General features: G+C 39.7%; 1 protein-coding gene across 3 annotated transcripts in view; it reads right to left on the reverse strand.

Moving 5' to 3' along the window:
• The window catches only part of TRPA1 (transient receptor potential cation channel subfamily A member 1), a 53968-nt gene that overhangs the window by 38358 nt on the left and 2278 nt on the right, over positions 1-13332 (reverse strand). For all 3 annotated transcript variants that reach the window (XM_011291355.4, XM_045049573.1, XM_045049574.1), the window contains exons 2-4: positions 9681-9837; positions 6249-6424; positions 1015-1122 (exon numbers count right to left, since the gene is read on the reverse strand). In XM_011291355.4, the coding sequence (XP_011289657.3) occupies positions 1015-1122; positions 6249-6424; positions 9681-9837 (441 nt within the window). The remainder of the gene's footprint in view (positions 1-1014; positions 1123-6248; positions 6425-9680; positions 9838-13332) is intronic.

The raw sequence follows: 13332 nt of genomic DNA on the forward strand, positions 1-13332 counted from the left end.
TTGACTTATCATATAATGATAATGATATAAAGATAATGGCTTTTTCCCAAAAGCCATTAACTTTTGTTTTCAACTTTATTCCTTTATTACAGTTTTGTTTTATTTGGGGCTCTTTTTCTAAATTCTTGGCTTGAGTGTTAACTTATTTTTATTCTCTTTTTGGTCCAATCATGACATCTTATAGGAATATGTATTTTTTTTCTCCAAAACATCTAACAAACACATTAGAACATATTTGTAAATTTAAATATTCAGAAAGCTATTCTAAAATTATTTTTATTCTGTTTTCCTACTCTCTGGGATAGTGAAGGAAAAAAATCAAGTGGTAAAAATATATAACCTGGCCTGAATAACATACAAGTGATTAAGGGATAGTTGAAAGAAAGCTATTTTCTGGAATTCTAACACCACACTCAGAAGGGACATGGCGTAGTCAGTCATTTAGATGGGCATCTCCAGAGTTTCTGTGGATCACATCAGAAAATCTCACCAGGAAGAAAGGGCTGGCTCCTGTTTTAGGGCTGTGGTTAAGGACCTTGGTCATTATGCTATGCAGGGCTCCCTTTCTGAGAATCTTCTAGTCCTGCGAACATGAATAGCTTCTTCTCTTGGTTTAGATTTCATGAGCCCAACAGTAAGTTTGTAGTTGACTATGTTTCTCTCTCCCTAGACCATTCAGAAGCTCAGATCCACTTTTACTAGCACACAACCCACTATACTTTGTATTTTGTAGTCTCGCCTGACCACCAGCTTCATATTCATTTCTGCTGTCCATACTTTCTTTTCGCTTGTATTTTCCTTATTGTTTTCCTGTTAGCCTTCTGTAAGCGATTTCAGATGGACTTAAGATTTAAGGGGTGTGTATAACCACAAAAACATGGAGAACTTTTTTTCTGACATTTTCTGCATTTTATGTTTTGCTAAGAAGAGAAGCTGAGAGCTGTTACAAATGCCAATGACTCATGCTATCCTAATGGAAAGAAAGAAGATGGGGACAGGGGTTAAAACACAAACCAAGATTTGCAGGGCTTCACTATTATCTTTGGCGCATGCGATTATCACAGCTGTGTTTCCATTTTCTCCTTCCAAATTAATATTAGTGTTGTTGTGCTCAGTCAAGACCTACACAAAAGAGGGGAATAACGGTCAGAAAGTTAGTTTTCAAGTTTCCAAACACGGTACTTGTCTTCCATTAGATTATAAGCACCTGCATGCTAGGGACCATGTCCTTATTCATCTTTTTTTCATCTTTCTCCCACAGAATCTGGCACAACATAGTTGGTACTACGTAAGTTTCTCAAAAAGATGAAATAATGGTGATTTCTATATCACATCGATTTAGGCAATATGGAGTTGTGAAACTGGAAATAGAATACGAATTATGGATGCTAGTAAACATAGCTCACTTAATACTTTTCACTTGTATTAAATGAACTATGTTGACTAATATCTTCAAGAAAATAAATCTGTGGAACCATCTGGAATATGTGAGTGTGGAGCGGAAAGGGAAGGGAAGAAGAAGAGGGAGAGTGAAAGCGAGGCAGGGAGGGAGAGGAAAGGCTGCTTTCTCCTCTCTAGCCATTTTTCTTGTACCTCTGTTCCAAGTATTGTGGTAAATGTCAATTAAAACTCCATTCTCTTCAGCATAGAAAAGAGAGTTCACATAATGCTGGTATGGTTAACTCAATTCATTCAAACTTAGTCTGGAACAGAAATTTATTGTAGGATGTAATAAATTAGCATTCCTGATAAAATGGTTAAGCAATTTTTCTGATGGAATTTAATGACCTGTTGCCCCCTCACCTGGCTGACTTCTAGCTGATTATTGGCCAAGAATCTATAGATCTTTAACCAGTCTTCATTTTATATTAAATTTAACAATAATTATCTCATATAAACGTCTCTCCCAAGACAGAAATCTTTATGTTGGCCTCCTAGAGGTCTTTTCTCTCATGGTAAGACTATAATAAAACTATAATATGTGCTTACAATTAAATTGCTTAAGAAGAATTTATTAAATAACCTGTTTGCTAGAAACCTTGCCTTAAAAACAAAAAAAATCACACAGAACTCCTTGTTAATAGAACATGTCCTGACAGATCAGCAAATGAATTAGGCTTCCTAATTAACTCTGCTCATAAACCAAAATTAAATTGAGATTTTAGTACATAAGAACACGTAGAAAATTATTAACAGATGAAAGAAAATGAGAGCACAAGTTCAGTCTGAACCTCAGGCACTTTCACATTCTGTTCTCAACAAACACTAGATTCTCATGCAAAGTAACCTACCAAGTCTATAAGATTTTTCTCTTTGCCCTCTTAGAATCAGAGACCATAGATTTATGGCACTTATTAGGGTGTTATTGCTTATTACCATAAGCACAGTTTTTCATAAAGCTGTGTAAAATTCTATGTGGCAGAGGTCCCAGAGAGAGCAACTAAACTGTGCCCGCTTCAGATTCACTCAAGACCAGCCAAGTCTGGAGGTTTGCAGGTGAGGCCTCCAGAGGTCCCTTGGATAAAAATCCAGGAAGCCTCATGGGAGGCTCAAACCACTGGATACTTAAGGGTTGAGCCCTAAGGACAAAGGCCAGACTACCTGCTAACGCGTCCCAGGGAACACTAAACACACCACTGGTGTCTGCACAAGAACCCGAGGTGACATGTGAATAACAACTTTTTACTTTACAACCATCTAGGCAGAGATGGAAGGCCTGGGGGAAGGCTAGCCAAGGAGACAATGGAGAAGCATTCTACATTACGGCTGGTGGGGTACAAGCTGGACTGGGAAGGGTAACCCCAGGGGCTTGTTTGTAAGCACATAAACACACCAAAATTCCTCCTCCTTCCATTCTCTTCATCTCCGGTTCAGTAAAGGGGTTTGGAGACACTTTTTGATGAAGTTATGACTGGTAAGACCAAGCAAAGGAGAGACCACTGATTTCAATTCTCTTATAACCCAGCTTTTTTTCTTGTTCTTGTGTCACCAGGAAATTCTGTTATATACACCATCTAGTTTATAAATCAGTTATGGGCTTATTTCTAAACTCTATTTTGTATTTCTTTTTTTTTTTTTTTAATTTTTTTTTTCAACATTTATTTATTTTTGGGACAGAGAGAGACAGAGCATGAACGGGGGAGGGGCAGAGAGAGAGGGAGACACAGAATTGGAAACAGGCTCCAGGCTCTGAGCCATCAGCCCAGAGCCTGACGCGGGGCTCGAATTCACGGACCGCGAGATTGTGACCTGGCTGAAGTCGGACGCTTAACCGACTGCGCCACCCAGGTGCCCCTCTATTTTGTATTTCTATGTGATACCTTTCTGTATCTGAAGATTTCTGATATCTAATTAATAGCCTTTCAACTGTTACCTGCCTTTGAATTCCCAAATCAAACTTTCAGAGTCAAGATTAATTAAATACTTGGGCACTTGCTTCTGAAAAGAGCCTTCAGAGGAAGCACAAGAGTTCCTTGAGGAAATATGTGGCCTCTCTGGGTGGGGAGGGGAATCCCCACAGTCACTAGTTTCCAATGCAAATGGTTGAGAAGGAGCATTTGGCTCACAAATAATGCAGACAATTAAAAAACAGTTTAATGCCAAAGGCCTTTTCAATAACCTCTTCAAGGGGCTGTCCTGACCCATCTTCTTAGGTGCTGATACCTAAGTTCCTCCATTCTCTGTCAGGCAAAATGCCCATTCACTCATTCATCCACTTATTCAAGAGCCATCCTTTACCAGGTGAGAACTGGAGAGATTTATATTAGTTGCACACAGTCCCTCCTTCAAGGATAACCAGCCAGAGCAGGAGAAAACCAAATGAACATTTGATTACAACATCATGTGTTAAGTATTACGGTAGAGCTATATACAAGTTATTGTGGGAAAGCAGAACGCAGGCTCCCCTCACACCCTCTATGCTTGGCCTCAAGAATCCAAGGACCCAAGAGGCTGAGAGGAAGGTGTTTGGGTTAAAAGGAGCATGGAGCTCAAGAACACCCCTAGGATTTCTTTGGTAATTTATCAACAAGGTAGGTTTTCGTGTGGTATGATGGACCAGAAATTTTTCCCTCAAAAGTTGAAATGCTAATCCTCAATGTGATGGTACTGGGAGGTGGGGCCTTCAGAAGGTGGTTAAGAATGGCATTAGTGGGGCGCCTGGGTGGCGCAGTTGGTTAAGCGTCCGACTTCAGCCAGGTCACGATCTTGCGGTCCTTGAGTTCGAGCCCCGCGTCAGGCTCTGGGCTGATGGCTCAGAGCCTGGAGCCTGTTTCCGATTCTGTGTCTCCCAATCTCTCTGCCCCTCCCCCGTTCATGCTCTGTTTCTCTCTGTCCCAAAAATAAATAAACGTTAAAAAAAAAAAAAAGTAAAAAAAAAAAAAAAAGAATGGCATTAGTGCCCATATAAAAGAAACCCCAGAAAACTCTCTTAACCCCTTTCACTTTGCAAGGACACTAAGATAACAGCCATCTGTGAATCAGGAAGTGATCCCTCACCAGACACCGAAACTGCTAGTGCCCTGACCTTGGACTTCTCAGCCTCCAGAACCGTGAGAAATGAATGTTTGTTATTTAAGGCCCACAGCCAATGGTATTTTGTTACAGCAACTTGAACTGGGTAAGATATGTGGCTTAGCACAAAATCCAAGTCATTATGTGCAGTATAATTTCCTTAGGAAAACTTACTCTCAGTTCCAAATCGCCTCCTTTAGAAATGGATATCTGGTGGCTAACAGACACAAGAAAAGATGCTCAGCGTCACTCATTGTCAGAGAAATACAAATCAAAGCCACACTGAGATACCACCTCACACCTGTCAGAGCGGCTAAAATGAACAAATCAGGAAACTACAGATGCTGGTGAGGATGTGGAGAAACGGGAACCCTCTTGCACTGTTGGTGGGAATGCAAACTAGTGCAGCCACTCTGGAAAACACAGTGGGGGTTCCTCAAAAAATTAAAAATAGATCTACCCTAAGACCCAGCAATAGCACTACTAGGAATTTACCCAAGGGATACAGAAGTGCTGATGCACAGGGGCACACATACCCCAATGTTTATAGCAGTGCTTTCAACAATAGCCAAATTATGGAAAGAGCCTAAATGTCCATCGACTGATGAATGGCTAAAGAAGATGTGGTTTGTATATACAATGGAATACTACTTGGCAATGAGAAAGAATGAAATCATGCCATTTGCAGCAATGTGGGTGGAACTGGAAGGTATTCTACTGAGTGAAATAAGTCAGAGAAGGACAGGTATCATATGTTTTTACTCATATGTGGATCTTGAAAAACTTAACAGAAGACCATGGGGGAAGGGAAGGGGAATAGAGAGGGAGGGAGGCAAACCGTAAGAGACTCTTAAATACAGAGAACTGAGGGTGGATGGGGGTGGGGGGCGGGGGAGAGGGGAAAGTGGGTAATAGGCATTGGGGAGGCCACTTGGGATGAGCACTGGGTGTTGCATGTAAGCCATTTTGACAATAAACTATATTAAAAAAAATAGAAATGGGTATCTGGAACATATCCCATTTGTAAATTTCATTGCCCTTTAAGTAAGCATGTGTGTCTTCTAATGTGTCTATGAAACTCTGCGATGCAGTTTAAAAGCCTTGGACTAAACCTTACCCTTTAGACATTCACCAGTATCTCCGCTATTTGACAGAACTCACTCTGAAGGTTTAGAAAAAGTAAGAAATTCCCCGAAAGTATGGTTCTTCTTCTGCTAAGACATGCCAGACGCTAAGGCATGTCGTCCATCCTAACAAAAGTTGTAAATCACAATTATGTTTTTGTGTTCACTGAAGCAGTCATCACGTCTTCCTTTTCATCATTAAATCAGGCAGGTAAAAAAAGTAAAGCATTAACTCACAAACATGGAAATGAGAACAAAATTACTAATTCTTGCTTCCAACCAGTTATGCAACATTAGGCAAATTACTTCATTCTATCTGTGCCTCAGTTCCTCAGCGATGAAATGGGGACAATAACAGTCTGACTACAATGTTCTGTTTCTTTTAATGATGATTAAAAAAATTAAAATATATGAATCTTTTTAGAAAATGCTGGCACATAAAGGCAAGACGATCATCATTAATCATCATTGGCTGGTCAGAAGTAAAACCAACATTATTACCACTATTTCCATTCGCTCTGGTAAGGTTAGGTTGGCCACTCTGGCTCAGGCAGAGACCACAGGACGTGGGTCCTATCCCATACTATGATGGGGAGATGGCAGAAGCCTTACCTTCATCACCTCATTGTGTAAGCCCTGCACAGCGATGTGAAGAGGAGCCATCATGTTGCCGTTTCGGAGGTTTGGGTTGGCTCCTTTGCTAAGAAGAAACTTAACACTTTCAACCTGGTTTTTTTCTGTGGCCCAGTGCAGAGGGGTATTTCCGTAATCATCCATCACATTCAGCACTAGAAAAAGACACCAAAATAAGGATTAGATTTTGCTTGGACTATATCCAACACCTACTGATGCCTATTCACTTCAAAGCTCAGCACCAAGTGCTACTAACATAGGCTTTACCTTCTGTATAATAAAATGAAGGGGTGGGCTCAGTCAGTTAAGCATCCAAGTCTTGATTTTGGCTCAGGTCATTATCTTGTAGTTCAGGAGTTTGAGCCCCGCATCGGGCACCATGCTGACAGTACAGGGCCTGCTTGGGATTCTGTTTCCCTCTCTCTCTGCCCCTCCCCTGCTCACTTGCTCTCTCTCAAAATAAACATTAAAAAATTGTTAATTAAAGTATTGCTTCAGTTCTTAAGACACATCTAATGGACACCTGAATATACAGCAGATATGCTGACGTATGGCATGGACTTTGTCAAATGAGTTAGATGTCTGTCTGCAGCATCTGTAAGAAATAGATTCTCCTACTGCCACAAGCTTTTATCTGTGGTATGAATTTGGGGATAGTTATAAAATATTGAGCTCACCTAAAAGCAGAAACTATATGCCAGGAACTCTACTAAGTTCTACACAATCATTATTGCACCCAACCCTCTAAGGGCCCACAAGGAACCATGAACATTTTTCAGAAAGATAAAGAAAAATGAGCCCTGGAGAGTTTCAAAACCTTGCTAACATTACATAGCTAGTACAGAGTTCTACAAACTGCCTTACCTCTTTGAACCTCAGTGTTAGTATATTCAAATTTGGTAAGAGGGAAGGAAGAAGAAAAGGATGAGAGAGGGGAAGGGAGGAAAGAAAGGGGAAAGAAAAAATTTTAAATATATATATTTCACAACGTTTGGGGGAAAAGAGTATCAAATCATGTCTTCGAAGATCTTAGTAGAGTATTTGGCCCCTAGCCATGGTTCAAAAAATGTTAATGAGAAAAAAAGACATATCACTAATAAACTAGAAGACTGGAATTAGGGCCTGTGCTCCTGATGCCATAAGTGGTTCCCACTTGTTTCTAGGATACAACATATTGTACTATTTGCCCTGTGGGCTCAGCCTAAGAATATGCCCTTTCATACCACAATGTCTTACATATGTTCTAAAATAGACTTGACTGTCTGCTTTTTAATTAGTGGCAAAATATTCTTATGTCTGAGGCGCGAGGAAAGTATTCAGTCACAAATATTATTTGAGGACCATCTGGAACCATGCTGCAGCCACATTTTGCATTTTTTCTTTTCCTTTTTAAATGTTCGTTTATTTATTTATGTATTAATTGAGAAAGAGAGAGAGAGGGAGAAGGAATGCGGGGGATGGGGCAGAGAGAGAGAGAGAGAGAGAGAATCCCAAACAGGCTTCATGCCCAGTGCAGAGCCCAATGTGGGGCTCGATCCCACAACCACGGGATCATGACCTGAGCTGAAATCAAGAATTAGATGCTCAACCAACTGAGCCACCCAGGTGTCCACCCCCCATTTTGCTCCTTTTAGAATGTATCTTTCCATTCTTTTCACTCACCCAAGTACCTCGTTCTCAGCAACACAAGTGTGCACGCGCACACAGACACACCCTCTCCCTCATACTCATACACATTCTTTGATCATTTTGATCGATCAGGACACTCAAGTATTTCATTCAGCCCCAACTTAAATAGGGGCTTAAAATTATAAATTCCCATTCATTAAATAACTTGAATTTGACTTTTATCTCCATCACTTTCCAGAAATCATTTTTACAAAGGTCACTGAGGCCTTTTAATATAAGGGTTATTGGGATCTTACTTCTATTTGATCTCTTTGATACAGTATTTCTCATTACTCATCTATCCAAAAACTCTTCTCTTGGCTTGTGTACGATTAATATCTTCTCCATCACATCTCACCATCCTCTTGTTGGTGTTTCTTCTGCCATCTGATCCTCGGTATTTGTGCTCTACCCTTAGCTACCTTTGCGGGCAATTTCATGGCCTCCTAAAGGATCTCCATGCACTTCCACAGCCTCATTGGCCCTGTGGGGGCAGCTCCCTTCCTTCTAGAGTTCTAGTCTACTAGAACACTAGCTATTAATCTACTAATCTACTGGACATTTTCAAGTAGCTGTCCTCTGGGCCTTTCAGACTCAGTATGACCAAACCAAATTCACTATTCCTCACATCTTACTCTGAGTTTTCTTCTGTTATTTTTTTTTAATGTTTATTTTTGAGAGGGAGAGAGACAGAGAAAGAGACACAGTGCGAATGGGGGAGGAGCAGAGACAGAGGGAGACACAGAATCTGAAGCAGGCTCCAGGCTCCAAGCCATCAGCACAGAACCCAACACGGGGCTTGAACCTGTGAACTGCGAGATGACCTGAGCCAAAGTTGTATGCTCAAGAGACTGAGCCACCCAGGCGCCCCTGTTTTTTTTCATATGCCTTCTTTTCTGGATAGCTATACTATCAGCCTCATCTCCTAAATTAGCAATCTCAAAGTCAGTTCAACCGCTTGCCACTTTCTCTTCACGTCAAATCTCTTATCAAGCACTGCCTGCTCTACATGCAAAAGAGCTCTTGATTCTTTCTTTTCCCTATTCCAATCTCAAAACCCTGGTGGACTTTCACCTTTTCTTTGCTACTAAGGTAGCTTTCTCATTGGGCTTCCACTTCCAATCTATCTTCTACAATATTGATAGAATCATCTTAAATAATGAAGGTCTTATCATAACATCTCATTGCTTAAATCTCTGTGGCATCCCCCTTCCTTGTTACAGTTGAGTTTCTCCAACAAGACGGTGTATGCACAAGGCTGAACTAGGGGACGATGTTCCATCTTCTTGGAGTCTCAATTTTATTTAATGATATGAAATTTAAGTACAGAATGACCTCAATGGAAATAATAGAGAAGAATACATAAAATGCATCTGAAGGAAATCTGTTCATGTTATACAGCATCCCAGGTATCTGTACCATCCTTTGCAGTATTTCAGTGGAAATGTATATTCTTTTTTTGAGAGAGTGCACGTGAGCAGGAAAGAGGGGAGGGAGAGGGGGAGGGGGGGAGGGGGGAGGGCGGGAGGGAAAATATCTCAAGCAGGCTCCACATTCAGCATGGACCTCAGTGGAAACATTTGAGGAACACTGGGCCAAAGGGCAAACCACACTCCTGAGTAAGATATTCAGGTCCCTTATAATCTGGAACTAATATGCTCTTCAAAATTACCTCATACCACTCTTTCCAATGAATCTAACGGATGATGGACTTATGTAGCACTTATTATAACATTTCGTCACCTTCAAAAGAGGAGTCATTGATGATCATCCCCATCAGCTGCACTTGACCTTCTTCTGCAGCATGGTGCAAAGGGGATGCGTTCACATCATCATATTTGCTTAACTTCTTTCGTTTCTTCATCAAGTTAAATCTACATGTACTTCCTTCAAAAACCACCTGGAAGCATACAAAAAATTGTTACCTCCAACAAGTATATATAAAACTCAATACAGATTAACTGTTAAACGGTTACTATCATCCAAAACTATCATGCTTATGATAAAATATTTTTTAAAGAACACAAAATGCACACAGACATATAGAAGGTACAAGTAAATGCTTGAAAAGTTTTGAAGTAATTGTAAGGGATATGATCTAAGAAATACTAAGTATAGTGAAAATACAGAGAAGTTTTCCTTGTCAGGTGAAAATGTACTTAAATTAAAGCATGGGGGATTTTGGTTAGATAAAAAGATTTTCATGAATGCAAGGATCAAGTCATGTAACTTATGTGGTCAGTACCCTAAAACAGCTGCCCACTCACCACCCTGGGATTAAGTAATTCCTCCTCTTCTGACTACTGGAATCCTGCACCAGGCCAATTCAGGTCAGGTTCACCTCCTCATTGTTCTCTGCACACTGGAAATGCCAGCATTTCTGTGCACTTACTTAGGACCAGATGTCAGGACACTGAGAAGTGACACAATTTGCCCAGAGGCACGCTAAATGGCAAAGTGAGAACTTGGACCGGAGATGCATGGAATATATATTTTGGCTGACTGGCGAATGTTGGAAAAACCAACATACAGTAGAAAGTAAAGCCGAGGTAAAAACCACCATCACAGAATGAACTCTGATACAGTAAATGCTTTAATCATAAACCATAAGAACAGACTTGGTAGAGTAAGCTCAGTAAGCTTCTGGCACAGTTGATGTTGTCACTGGCCTATAAAAGTGTAACTCCAAGCACACGCTCACTTCCACTGATGCCAAGGGAGGAGTGTGAGCTTTTATGAATACCTGTTTTTCTTTAACACTCTTTTCTTCCTGTTTTTTAAATTCTTTATTATGATCGGACTGAGGATGATTTATCATAATCATAATTCTTCCTTGTAAAGTTTGTGGGGACAGTGTTGACATTCTGCTTTTGATTCTCACAAGATATGAAAAATTCCCAAACAGAAGCTTTTCTAGAAAATCTCATGGCCTAAACAGACTAAGGTAACTAAAACCTAATCTTCAAAAATAATTTTATTTGATGTTATTAGTGTTACTCTAGCAAACAAAATTTTTTAAAAGCCTTCATGTGATAAACTTGTTTCTATTATCCTGCCTTGCATTATTTAAATTTTCATAAATACTTCAGATCAAAAAGTATATTCCATTTTTCTAAAAGTTAATTAACGTATCCTTTCTTACTACCTGTATTAGCTGACAATCTAGTTCCCTATTCAACTACTGGAGAATTCTTAGTATTGGTTTTATATAGAAAATTAAGAATTTTCAAAATAATTATACTCATTTACAAATTATACTTCAATTGACTGATAAGAGATTTATTCAAAGTTGCTTCTAGAATTCTCCCTTATATTTGAAAGTGAGTACTAGGTATGATCCATAAATATGAATGACATACCTTATTCTATTGCTAACATTTTTATATTGCTTAGATATGATGGTATTGATTACATACCAATTTGGAGACACTGGAAATTGCACTGGATTGGGTATTTTGATATTTGCTTGCCAAAGCCAAATTGCAGATTTTGGCCCCCAAATAAGGCTGTAGCCAAACCCTGGCATGTCCCTGAATGGTATACAAGTGTTCTACCAGAGGCTAACCTCTTCTAGCCCCACGCTGTGCTGTGTTCATGGGGGACTTAGCGAGAGTTAAACCAGGCTGTCTACCAGAGTGAAGCGTGCCCTTCTCTCTCTCTTCTTGTTTCCAATCCAATGCCCTCCTTAATTCTCCCTCCTCCTTGAGGCCTTCCTTCATGAGAAATACAAGATGCTATTCTCTAGCCTGGCCTTGCTTTGTCTCTCAAAAGTGCCCAATAACAGGCCACAGGACATATGGGGACATTACAGCACTGACAGTTGCTGGAATGTGTGCCATGGAGTCCCATTTTTTCCTCCATTTTTAAAAAAATTTCTGATACAGCAAATATTGGTGGCTCTAACCCCAAAACAAGCATTCTTTGGAATCTTCAATTTTAAGTTTAAAGGGATTCTAAGACAAAAAAAAAGTTTGAAAAACACTCGTTAGTTCTTTCCTCACACTGTCTGTACTGAACGTGTACCACACATTTGGATACTTTCTACATGTAAATAAGTATGCCAGAAAGAGACAGTGGAGGAAGGAAGGAAATAAGACCCAGAGCTCTTATAGAGCAGCAGGTGGGGCCAAATGGACCATTATCCACTGCAGAATTTCCCCCAGACTACCTTTTTAAAAAGCAATGTGGAAAATTAATGGAACCTCATTCCATTGCTATGGTAATATATGTACTAAAATTATTTCTCAATGGCCCTTTCAGCTTTGCAAATATGTGACCAAATGAGACATTTGTCTGATTTTTTTCTGAAGATATTTCTTAATATTTCATCACATGAACCAAAAGCAAAACGTTTTATAATAGTCCTAGAAACCACTGTAGAATAAGTACTTCCTGAGAATGCTGAAACCTTCTTCAAACAGATGATCCAGGTACTTGCTTTAATTCTGTCTTTAGCTATGACTAGTCACATTTGACACACATGAAATAAAATGAAGTGTTAAAGTACTTATTTTATTTTATTGAGAGAGAGAGCAGTGGAGAGGGGGAGAAAGAATCTTAAGCAGGGTCCATGCTCAGTGGAGCCCAACGTGGGGCTCAATCCCCTAACCCAGGGATCATGACATGAGCTGAAATCAAGAGTCAGGTGCTCAATCAACTGAGCCACCCAGGTGTGCTGTACCTAATGCATTTTAAAACATAGTTAATAAACATGGAGCATATTAGCATTCACTCATCAAATGTCAGGCTGAAATAAATAAAACAAAATCCCTTAAAATTTTGAACTTTGCGTTTTGGTCTGTTATCATGGAATAGTACCAAAGAAATCACTTTTCCAGGACAGTCCTTAAAATACATTGTATCACTTTTCAACTACTAAATTCTATGTAAGCTACACATAATTTTAGTGGATGAAGGATAGAATAGCATCCAACCATTTCCAAATTTACAGATTCAGTTATAAATTTAAAATGAATTTCTTACAGAAATAAGCGAATTCTCAATGTCTCACCCAGCAAAGGCAGGGTTTGTCTAATTCCATTTGGAAGTATTTTAGCCACTGAATTTGATGTTCTTCCAGTGATAATAAAGGGATTACACTGCCCACCCCACGGTGCCAGAAAGAACAATTCACAGGTCTGCTCAGCGATGTGCGGTCAACACAAACCCAATTACACACTCTGAGAACAAGTACTAAGTTCAGACACTCACAAAGTACTGCTGAATTCACAATGACAAAAGAGCATCTAAGTACTTTATATAAGCTCATCAGATGTGCTCAACAGTCTGAATTCAGTACATGATATGTTAAGGCAGGCTTTGAAGAGACTGCTTAAAGAAAGTTCTGAAAGTAAGCCAAGGAGGTCATTTAGAGAAAATTATTATACATTCAATA

The sequence above is a fragment of the Felis catus genome, chromosome F2 (genome assembly GCF_018350175.1).
Source record: "Felis catus isolate Fca126 chromosome F2, F.catus_Fca126_mat1.0, whole genome shotgun sequence".
In the NCBI taxonomy this organism is placed as follows: Eukaryota; Metazoa; Chordata; class Mammalia; order Carnivora; family Felidae; genus Felis; species Felis catus.